General features: G+C 37.9%; 2 protein-coding genes across 8 annotated transcripts in view; one reads left to right on the plus strand and one right to left on the minus strand.

The window, feature by feature from the left end:
* The window catches only part of LOC145999138 (uncharacterized), a 134191-nt gene extending 130214 nt beyond the window's left edge, over positions 1 to 3977 (minus strand). Inside the window, exon 1 of the mRNA XM_083136071.1 lies at positions 3739 to 3977. Coding sequence (XP_082992197.1) covers positions 3739 to 3912 — 174 coding nt within the window. The 5' untranslated portion in view covers positions 3913 to 3977. The remainder of the gene's footprint in view (positions 1 to 3738) is intronic.
* Positions 3978 to 6160: 2183 nt separating this feature from the next.
* Positions 6161 to 12420, plus strand: part of LOC145999616 (uncharacterized) — a 120717-nt gene continuing 114457 nt past the window's right edge. For all 7 annotated transcript variants that reach the window (XM_083136698.1, XM_083136696.1, XM_083136699.1 and 4 more), the window contains exon 1: positions 6161 to 6615. In XM_083136698.1, the coding sequence (XP_082992824.1) occupies positions 6445 to 6615 (171 nt within the window). In that variant the 5' untranslated portion in view covers positions 6161 to 6444. The remainder of the gene's footprint in view (positions 6616 to 12420) is intronic.

Consider the following 12420-nt stretch of genomic DNA (forward strand, 5'->3'; position numbering starts at 1 on the left):
ATACCGGAGACACCTATCAATGATTTATTTCGCAATTTTTTACATTGTCAATGTACTACTCTGAGTTGCAGAACATTTCTTTAGGTGAAATAATGGATTTCTAACGAAAATAATGTCTACGCATCCTCGACACATCATGTTGTAGCAGCAGCAATAGCGCGTATTGTGCTCTCGTGCAGAAAGCAATATCGCGTCGGAAATAGATTTTCGTAAAAAACCACATGCATTCGCATTAAAATGGATCAAAACTACATTCCCGAACATCAACAACGCTACAGAGAAAATGATTTGCATAAGTACTTTCTCCTGTAAATTTGAATAAATCCGTCTCCGGTATAGTAAAGTGTTACCGATTTCCGTAAGTAATTTCTTATGTAAAAAGTAAGAAATCTGTTTCCACTATACGAAAGTGTTACCAGAAAAATCTCGAAGTACTTTTGCAGCATTTTATGTGTAAAAATTTGCTACTATACCCACACAAGTCACGAGATGCATGTGCGGAATGTGGATGTATCACCCTCAACCTAAAAAAAACAAAAACACCGAAAATTGGCATCAGCGCTAAATCGTGCTTCAGGTTAAGGTTAGTGGTCACATCACCAAAACTCATCTCTCTGAGCTAAAAATTATAAAAAATTATCATAAATCACGGGGCTAGCCATAAACACCACCGATAAAATTGTATGAATGTACGATGTTCTCTCACAATCCATACATGAACAATGGCACATGCACACAACGCATTAATTTACCAAAAGGATACTTCATTTGGAAATCTCCAATAATACAATTAAAAGTGTCATTTTTATGCATGCAGCATTTGTTACACATTCACGTTTGCTGGACTGTGAGCATTTCGGATAGATTTTCCATCATGTTCTGTGCTGCTGACGTCATATTGAATATCATCGAATCTAAGGGTCACGGAACGGTTCTTATGAACTAAAAAATATGAGCATGAGAAGTATAGTATAAAAGATCTAGGAATGAGAGAGCTAGTTTGTGTCTACTGCAATTGACACAATTATTTCACTCAGAGGACCTTTCCCTACATTATATGTTAGCCATCATATTTGCGGTCACACTAGCCACAGAAAAGCACTCTGCATAGCCTCTCAACAATGCCCATGTATGAGATTCTTATGCAGGTGTTTAAAATCTGCACATTGGATTCAGTCATTTCATTGTTTCACATTCTAGTGACACATTAATCTGGTAGCCAATGTGTTATTGCAAACGACAAACTTAAACCGTCACCATAGGAGACAGGTTGGGAAAATCAAAATATCCTAAAAATTCGAAGCAACAGCGTGGTAAACTCTTATATACTGAATCCTAAATATTTGTCAGGATATTTATTAGGTAAATATGTGATATCGTACGGACGGATTTCTTCAAATTTACAGCAGAAAGTCTTACTGAAATGAGTTTCTTTAGCATTCTGGACGTTCTTGGAGGTATTTTCTTTCACGGAAAGTAAAAACTTCGTAGTTTAATGCTGCCTGCAAAACAAGAATTAATTACATTTTACGTAAGAAATTGGGGTAACATTATCGTATGGGTAAAACGGATTCCTTCAAATTTACAGGAGAAAGTACTTACGAAAATCATTTTCTTGAGCGTTTTGGAAGTTCCTGAATGTAGATTTGATCCATTTTAATGTGAATGCGTTTTGTTTTCTGCGAAAATGTCTGTCCGACACGCTGTTTCTGCTCCCTCCATTTGCTTTTTGCATGAGAGTGCAATGTTCTGTGTGTTAAGACGATGCAACCCCGTAGCCAGTGTTTCAGCCTCGCCGTGTTTTCACTAGAACCACCTGTGGAGTTCGGAACAAGCTTTTTCCCGAATGGGTGTCCCTATCGCACAACATTGTGTTCGGACATCACAGGAGAGAGCTGTTTTTACAATTTTTCTTTGTATTTATGCTAATGGAACCTAACCTAACAGGCCTAACCTAACCACGTAGGCATTCCTCGTCTGACGTCAATATTCAAGGTTGCAAGATTGTTGTGCGTAAAGGAAGAGAATTAACGATTTACGAAAGAAAGATGGTTCCGACCCGAATGGGTGTCACTTATCTGACGACACTGTACCAACATTGTGTTCTGACGTCACATGAAAGATCTTTTTCATGTTAGGCAATACAAGCTAACGCGTCTCTTATCGAAAATAATATTTTTTCTTTGTATCTATGCTAATGGAACCTAACCCAACAGGACTAACCTAACCACGTAGGCATTCCTCGTCTGACGTCAATATTCAAGGTTGCAAGATGGTTGTGCGTAAAGGAAGAGCATTAACAAATTTCGAAAGAAAGATGGTTCCGACCCGAATGGGTGTCACTTATCGCACAACACTCTAGCAACATTGTGTTTTGACGTCACAGGAGAGACCTTTTTCATGTTAGGCAATACAAAGGTAACGCGTCTCTTAGCGAAAATATTATTTTTTCTTTGTATTTATGCTAATGGAACCGAACCTAACAGGCCTAACCTAACCACGTAGGCATTCCTCGTCTGACGTCAATATTCAAGGTTGCAAGAGTGTTGTGCGTAAAGGAAGAGCATTAACGAATTGCGAAAGAAAGATGGTTCCGAATTGCGAAAGGAAGATGGTTCCGAATTGCTGTTTATATGGACAATGAACGTGGTAAATCGCAAGGTTATTTTACAAGTTCTACACGTAAATGCGACGTATTAGCATAATTTCAAATAGGGGCACGAAAGTAGATATTTTCCGGTGAACGAGCTTGCACCACTGCATAAATCGACAAAACACTCTCAGAATGCCCCCTAAACCAGTATGCTATCACAGCCATAATGTGTTACAGATTCGAAACAACAAGTAACAGTAAGTACTCGTAAATAGAGAAAATAAACATTATCTTAGTTAGAAATGCATTATTTCGCCTTAAGAAATGTTCCGCAACACGTTAGCAATGTAAAGAAGTCCGAAATATATGATTCGTAGGTGTTTCACCCATACGACAATAGTACCGAAATTGGCATTGCCTGCCACATTATGCCGTTGTTTCCATTGTGTGCAAGCAGATGGCAAGAGCGTTGAAAGTGACGCGATCTCTGCAGTGTTTCCAAACATGCCTTCTTTTTACGAAAATTTCTATTTTTATCTATGTTCGCCGTGCTTTCTTTTTTCGATGAATTTAGGGGTGAAATGAGTGCTAATGGAACCTAACCTAACCTTGTGTGAATGGTTTGTGGGACTATCCGTGGATGGTTTGTGGAGCTACCCATGGATGGATTTTGGAGCTAACTTCAATGGTTTGTGGGGCTACCCGTGGATGGTTTTTGGGGCTAACGTGCATGGTTTGTGGAGGTAAACATGAAAAAAAAATTGAAATAGTACGTAATATTCCGTCATGAAGGTTTGAAACACTGCTTGCGCACTGAAAATCGACAAAACACAAGCTGGCGCGTCATGACGTGCGATGATGCATTACGAGTGCACGCCATATTGTCTATTACAGAAGCGGAACAAGTAAGACAAATAATCAATCGTAATATGAAAGGTTGACAGTATTTTATGAAAAAAGGCATAACTTCAACTTAAAGAATGTTCCGCAAGGCAAAATATGTAAGTACCAGTAGTAAAATTAAGGAAATAAATGAGTGAAAGGTGTCCGGGCGTTATCGCATATTTACCATTTATTATCCACATTGAAAACCGAATGACGAATCAACAAATGAAAAGTAATTCTTCCAAATAAAATATACTCACAATAAGCGATAAACAGTTCAATATCTTTCCTGGAATATCTCTACTTTGTCCTTCCTCTAGCCACATGTTCAATTTCCCATTTGTCTTCGTCAAGCAAAGTCTACATAAACTACGATAATCTTTTCCGATTTCTGTGCAGCGATAAATATTTGTATTCTTTAATTTCGATCCCATAATTTCAGAACGGTTCACATTCACACAAATGACATAATTCTTACACTGAAAGCACCGCCTGTAATGATCACGCCACAGATTAAGTCTTCTGCTTCCCTTCTTCTTCATCTTAATGTAAGGTACGTTCCATAAAGCTGCTTGAAAACAATCAAGGGCCCGTTCTGGGATGCGCGTGAGGGAGGGATTTTTTGGTCGGGACGAATTTTTTTTTAAATTCCGAAAAATTCGACATTTTCGGAAGCTCTGGAAATCTAGAATTAGAAACGTCATTTTCACCTTTAGTGATTGTTTTTCCATTTCTGGAATAAAAACGAACAATTTACGATACGTTACAGACACTTACAAAGCAGAAATTGAGAGAAGTTAAAGATGATATTAAAAGGCTAAAGAATAACAAAGCACCTGGCATTGATTTAATACCAGCTGAGTTAATTAAATTGTTCCTGTTTAAAAAAGGTGATATTATGAACTGCAATAATTACCGTGGAATTTCTATACTCTTAACAACATATAAAATATTATCTAACATTCTTTTAACAAGACTAACACCATATGCTAATGAAATTATTGGTGATTATCAATGTGGATTTAAACGTAACAGATCAACTGCAGATCAAATTTTTCACATCAGACAGACACTTGAAAAAAAGTGGGAATATAATCAAAATGTCCATCAGCTATTCATTGATTTAAAAAAAGCATATGATTCGGTCAAAAGAGATAAATTATATAATATATTAGTAGAATTTGGAATACCTAAGAAGCTTGTTAGTATGATAAAAATAGGCACCAGTGAAACAGAAAGTAAAATTCGTGTGGGTATTAATATGTCTGAAAAATTTACAATTCATGATGGGTTAAAACAAGGAGATGCATTATCTCCATTGATCTTTAATTTTGCCTTAGAATATGCTGTTAGGAAGGTAAAAGAAACTAAAGAAGGACTAAAATTAAATGGTGTGACTCAGTTGTTAGCATATGCAGATGATGTAGACTTACTGGGGGATGATGTGAAAACAATTAAGAAAAATGCTAAAATATTTTTCAAAAGTGCTAAAGAGATAGGTTTAGAAGTTAACAAAGAGAAAACTAAATATATGCTTACAGGCCGAAACCAAGTGTTAGGTAATAATCAAAATCTAATTATTGATAACAACTCGTTTGAACCAGTTTCCAAATTCAAATACTTAGGAGTAATATTAACAAATGAAAATTATATTAAAGAGGAAATAAAAAATAGGCTTAATTCAGGAAATGCATGTTACTTCTCTCTTCATAAACTTTTGTCTTCTCGTTTAATATCTAAGAAACTAAAAGTTAAAATATACAAAACAGTAATTTTGCCTGTAGTATTATATGGGTGTGAAACTTGGTCCCTTACATTGAAAGAGGAACATAAATTGAGAGTATTTGAAAATAAGATCCTTAGGAAAATCTTTGGACCTAAAAGGGATGAGGAGACAGGTGAGTGGAGAAGGTTACATAATTTAGAACTACATAATTTGTATTCATATTCAGATATTATTAGAATAATTAAATCAAGAAGACTTAGGTGGGCAGGCCATGTGGCACGAATGGGAGAGGAAAGAGGAGTTTACAGGATTCTTGTTGGGAAACTTGATGGTAAGAGACCAGTAGGAAGGCCAAGACGAATATGGAGGGACAACGTTGAGATGGACCTAAGGGAAATCGGTATTGATGGAAAAGAGTATATATTGATTGATTGATTTGGTGTTTTAAGTCCACTTTATGCACAGTAAGGCTAATTGGGACTGGACCTACAGTTTAAAGTGGGATCCGAACCACTTGTGCCTCCACCGGGTATCGAACCCGGGACCCCTTGATTACAAGGCGACGACGCTACCACTGCGCCATCGGGGAGGCGAAAAGAGTATATAGATCTTGCTCAAGATAGGGACAGATGGAAGGCCTGTGTTGCTGCAGCCATGAACCCTCGGGTTTAAGAAGGCTGGAGAGTTAGTTAGTTAGTTAGTTACAATGCAGAAAAGTCCGAGAATGAAAGACTTTTGAAAATGACCAATAGGTATTTCCCGACTGTTAGGGATCTCGAGAAATAAAGAAGTTATTTCCCGAAATCGGAACGGGAAATTTTTTTCTCGATCAATGTCCCGACTTTTCGGCGCGTTCCGAAAGTTGCACTATTATAACCACAGAGAAGTTAGTTCATTTGTCTGTGGTTTAACGCATTAAACGAGTAATCCGTGGTCTTCTCCATATCCAGATGTCTATGCCAAAACATAAACATTTCAGAGAAATAGGTTCAACGTTTCCTATTGTCAACTTAGTATGTACGAATTATAACAGACAGTTCTAGCATTACTTTTTACTTTTTCATGGTGTCAATGACTGTTATTGTAGTTTACTAAAACAAGACCAGCAAAATATGCACAGGAACTCTGAAGTGGTGCTATTAAGCTTTTGTAGTGAGGTGTGGTATCGAGTTAACAATTCGAAAACTGAAACACAGTCTGGAGTGTTGATATTTTTTCAATAAGTGTGAAACCTTCTGAAATGATGGGATCCAAATTACTAAATAAAGAAAAATATCGGCAAATCGGAGAAGATTTTCATAATCTGTGTAGGCTGTGCTTGACAAGGACTAATTTGAAACTGAATATATGGCTAGAGGAAGGACAAACACGCGATATTCAAGAAAATATACTAAATTGTTTATCCCTTATTGTAAGTATATATTTTTTCAACACTCCTTTTGGTAAAATTTTCAAAGCCGGGAAACTTCTGTAACTCGTTTATTTTGTAATTGTTGACATTTGTACTTACCTATTCTGCATTGCGAAAGATTGTTTAACAAGGGATTTAGCTTTTTTAATGAAAATAATTTCCATTTTCGAGATATCGAGTAATTAATCTTCCTTGTTTTTCCCCTTCCGTAGGTATTTTTCTGTGAAAATGAGTGCTGATGGAACCTAACCTAACCTCATAGGCATACCTCGTCCCATGATGGTTCGTGGGGTTACCCGTGGATGGTTGATGTTAGCCCCAAAAACCATCCATGGGTAGCCCAAAAATTCATGATAGCCCCACAAACCATGACAGGGGCAAGGTATGTCTACAAGGTTAGGTTAGGTTTCATTAGCACTCACATATAAACATGAATTAATGGTGAAATAACTTGACCTATCACAAGTCTACAGAAACTCAATTACATAAGTACTTTCTCCTGCAAATTTGAAGAAATCCATTTCCCGGCTTTGAAAATATGGTAACATTATCCTATGAGGGAAACGGATTTCTTCAAATTTCCTTCAAATTTACAGGAGAAAGTACTTACGCAAATCATTTTCTTTAGCGTTGTGGAAGTTCCCGAATATAGATTTGATCCATTTTAATGTGAATGCGTGTTGTTTTCTGCGAAAATCTCTGTCCGACACGCTGTTTCTGCTCCCGCCATTTGCTTTCTGCATGAGCGTGCAATGTTCCGTGTGTTAAGATGATGCAACCCCGTAGCCAGTGTTTCAGCCTCGCCGTGTTTTCACTAGAACCATGTGTCGAGTATTTTTAACTTTGGAACGATTTTACAATACCGGGAATTTCTCCATTTTGTTTGAAATTCGGCATACTCACTAAATTAGGGCTCCTAATCATGAATCTGAAGTTAAAATTTGGCGCTCATGTGTCAAACTTGCAAAATAAGATGGTCAGTCATCGCAACCGACAATCCACAATTGCTCATTATTTATCTGAAGATTTTCCGTTTCGAATACTTAAAGAACGAAATATATATATATATATATTCCTGATATTACTACGACCCTAAAATTTAACTATGTTTCCTAACCTAACCTAGCCTAACCTAACCACACGCCAATGGTCCGTGGGGCTAGCCATAATTCAGGAATTTCTATACGTGAGCGCCAAATTTTAAGTGCAGATTCGTGATTAGGAGACCCAAATTAGTAAGTATCCGAAATTTCAAACAAATTGGAGAAATTCCCTGTATTGTTACATTATACCTTAATTTTTTTGGAACGCGTTTACAATACCGGACCACTCTCCAATTGCTATGAAATTTCGCCTACTCACTAATTGAGACCTCCTAATCACGAATCTGCATGTAATAATTGGCGGTCAAGTATGGTAATCGATAAAAAAACGAAATAAACTATGTTTTCTTAACGTAACGTAACCCTACCATAAGAACAGCAGCTCCACGGAACAAGCCATTTCCCCCGAATGGGTGGCACTTATCGCACAACACTGTAGCAACATTGTGTTCTGACGTCACAGGAGAGAGCTTTTTCATGTTAGGCAATACAAGGTAACGCGTCTCTTAGCGAAAATATTAATTTTTCTTTGTATTTATGCTAATGGAACCTAACCTTACCACGTAGGCATTCCTCGTCTGACGTCAATATCCAAGGTTGTAAGAGTGTTGTGCTTAAAGGAAGAGCATTAACGAATTGCGAAAGAAAGATGGTTCCGACCCGAATGGGTGTCACTTATCGCACAACACTGTAGCAACATTGTGTTCTGACGTCACAGGAGAGAGCTTTTTCATGTTAGGCAATACAAAGGTAACGCGTCTCTTAGCGAAAATGTTATTTTTTCTTTGTATTTATGCTAATGGAACCGAACCTAACAGGCCTAACCTAACCACGTAGGCATTCCTCGTCTGACGTCAATATTCAAGGTTGCAAGAGTGTTGTGCGTAAAGGAAGAGCATTAACGAATTGCGAAAGAAAGATGGTTCTGAATTGCTGTGTATGGACAATGAACGTGGTAAATCGCAAGGTTATTTTACAAGTTCTACACATAAATGCGACGTATTAGCATAATTTCAAATCCGGGCACGAAAGTAGATATTTTCCGGTGAACGAGGTTGCAACACTGCATAAATCGACAAAACACTCTCAGAACGCCCCCTAAACCAGTACGCTATCACGGCCATAATGTGTTACAGATTCGAAACAACAAGTAACAGTAAGTACTAGTAAATAGAAAAAATAGACATTATCTTGGTTACAAGTGCATTATTTCGCCTTAAGAAATGTTCCGCAACACGTTAGCAATGTAAAGAAGTCCGAAATATATGATTCGTAGGTGTTTCCCTCATACGATAATAGTACCGAAAATTTTACCCTCCCTCCAGATTTAAATCATTTTTTTTAATTGACAGATTTCGATGGTTTACCTAACATATTATTGGTTGTAGCATGTAGAAACTAATATGCCGGCCCCAGTGATGCAAAGGGTCCCCGGTTTGAATCCCGGCCTAGGTATGGATGTTTGTGAGTGTCTATTCATGAATTTCATCACTCATCCCCATCTTTGCAAATTAGCCAAAAGTTGCACAAGAAGTGAAGTAAAATAAAGCGAAACAATCATGGCAAGTACAAATAATAACAATTTTTTTATATGGCGAATGGAATTTAGCCAACTAACCCTTTCTTAAGCTGCATGAGAAAATGTTAATGTATAATATATTTAATCAGATCTATATTCCCCCATTTTTAAACTGCACATGTACATGATGTACGACCTGGCCCAGCCTATTAAATGGATGAATGCATTCTTTAGTTGCATGTATCAAGCCTACATTGATATTCATTTATTTTCGGCCAGACCGCAAGTTGATTTTTTTTCCAGCACACCAGGCAGTTTGAAAACTACCACAAGATGTTCCAATATTGACTCCTGATGCTAATATGTAGGTTAGGCAGGTTCAATTATCCTGATGAGGTTTGCTTCATTTACTTTACTGTCTCAGTCACAGTAGCAAGGCAGAGAGATTGTTTGCTAAACTGATAATTATAAAAATCTATTTATGCAGTAGTATGAGTTAGAAACAGCTTAGTGGTCTGGATTTACTTTCAATTGAAAATGACAGAACCACAAAGTATTGATGCTTTTGCAGACAAGAATCAAGAGATATCATTGAAATGATAATCAATTAATCAACAGTAGCACTGTATATTTCATTGCACTTGTTCATTTGCACTGTTCTGGAGTGGTGTACTGTGTGGTGTATAGTCACGTGGTACATGCTAACTAATCAAATAAGTATTTTAAGGAGAAGATATGCTTTTATTGATTTTTTTGAACTTGAACACTGCTATTCATCTATTTGTTTGAATCTCTTTTCCTTGTACCAGCCTGACAGCAGGATACACTTGCACTGTGCCTAGTGTCAAAAAGTCAAGCGAACTAGATGGACCCAATGTAAGCATTGTAAGTAGTAATACCGGAGTGGTTGTGTTGTACAAAGACAGAGGTCCTGGATTTAAAACTTGTCCTGAGCATGTGTGTTTCCTTCATCAACTTCATCATATTTTTGCTTAACCTCATCATCGTTATTATTAGCCAAAAGTGGCAGAAAAGCAATGATAAATAACAAAAATCAACATTGCAATCAATCATCATTCTTAATTTGTTAATGAGTAAAAAATACTGTGTTTCATGGTACCTATTTTATTAATTATTTTGTGCATGCAACTTATTATTATAGCTCTTGTCTACTCTTATGGTGGGTGCTCTACATGCTGGTAAGGGAAGGGGGCATACGGTGCAGACGAACCAGATAACAGTGGTAGTGCTGAGAGTTACAACGTGGTTAGAGGAAGTACTATGCGCACCTCGTTTTACAGGCTGCTGTGTTTGTTATCACACTGGATTGGCCACTCTCCACTACCATTGCCAGTGGGCACTCTACTACACATGTAGAGTGCCCACTGTAAGAGTGGACAAAACCTATAGTCTCTATAGAGCCACTAGTAGCAGGATCTGGAGGGCCTCATAACCCAAGCCCTGAATCTTGTTATACTGGTGATTTTTTTGGATAAAACGTGTCTAGACAAAAACTGCACTAAAAACAGAAGTCCAGTTTTCTGGCTTCGATACTCAGTGGAGGCACATAGTGGTTCGGATCCAACTTTAAACTGTAGGTCCAGTCCCAATTAGCCTTACTGTGCATAAGGTGGACTTAAAACACCAACTCAACTAAAGTCCAGTTTTATTCATACTCAATATGCAAGAAAAACATATGTGATTGCTAACTGTGTCAGAGCCAACATTCCTAACAATGTAAAATTACTAACGCCATAAAATGAAACATTCCATACCAAATTAAGCTGATCTTATATAATAGAAAACCATATTCATGAAATACACATTAGTGCCTTGAAAATATGCATTTCCCACAACTTGGTTGCAAGAATGAATCAAGTGACACACAAGTTACATATGTACTGCAAACACAGTCATGTGTAGGCCTACAGGCTATATATTTTAGTAATTTTCTGATGGATATTCCTGAACATGAATATACTGGTCAGTATAGCTATCAGAGGTAGACAAAACTCAAAATAATTCAGGAGCAAGCATTTTTTTTTTTCATATATGTACTATGAAAGCCATGATTCCGACTGAGATAAAGTTACACATGTTAGAATGTTATATAAAGATATTTAATTCATTAATTAGTACAACACTGGATTAGAAGTAATTAATTCTTTGCCAGAGTAACCTTCCTAAAGAAGGCTCAACTGGTGTACAGTATGCATATGCATTATATTTTAATATACAGAAGGTTGTTCGCTTTATATCCGACCATTTTTGATGGGTACTCACCTTAGGAGATACCATGCCGCCACCACCGATCATGTTCTATTGGACCCCCAGCATTGTGGACTATCGCCCGGCATCACAGTTTCCATTGCAACAAGCTCCGGCGCCGACAGGCATGGGAATTCTGTCCTCCCAAGCTTTCCATAGACCATCCAGGGTGTGCAGGTGGCGATTTTGAAGAAGTCATTTCAACAGTCCAAATGTGCAAAAATTCATTGGACTGGCATATGGGCTTTTCACAGGAATGTCTTCAAATGGAATGACACAAATTCTTAATTCCTCTGCCATTTCCTGATAAAACGTAGTGATGTTCTGGCAGTATGACTCGAAGCCTTGTCCATATGGATCATCACCTGGTTCGCGTCCATTCCATTCAATTGTGGGATGTCTCTGCGATAGATAGGTGTCAGAATGGAATCGTGGAAGTATCTGGCATTCACCTTCACATTTTTGTCCACCTTGCGTATCATCAACTTAACCTCATATCCGAATCCCGTCACAACCATAAAGCCACAAGGGAAACTTTCCCTGCACTGACAAACAAAGTTTCTGCGCCTCTTGCCGTCAATGTCACGGTATGTGAGACTTTGCTTGCAGCCCTTCTCCTAGTGGTTTTCGTGGGTGAATGTTTCGCAAGGAGAGCCTGCTGTGCGTAACGGGCCACAATAGCTTTTGCAGTAGTCACCCCGAGTGTTTCACAATGCGTACGTATGAAAACTTAGCATGGAAAAGGGCCATTACGTAACCCTCCCAATACCGGTTGATTTTCGGTGCCATTTCATAACATTCACTACCAACACACACACACCTACAAGGTCAGACACAACACTGCTCCCACCAGTAGACCCATAGTTCCAGCATGATATGTCAGGTGGCAGCACCGAATCGACAATGGTCGGATAT

The sequence above is a fragment of the Lepisma saccharinum genome, chromosome 15 (genome assembly GCF_977018435.1).
Source record: "Lepisma saccharinum chromosome 15, izLepSacc3.1, whole genome shotgun sequence".
Taxonomy (NCBI): Eukaryota; Metazoa; Arthropoda; class Insecta; order Zygentoma; family Lepismatidae; genus Lepisma; species Lepisma saccharinum.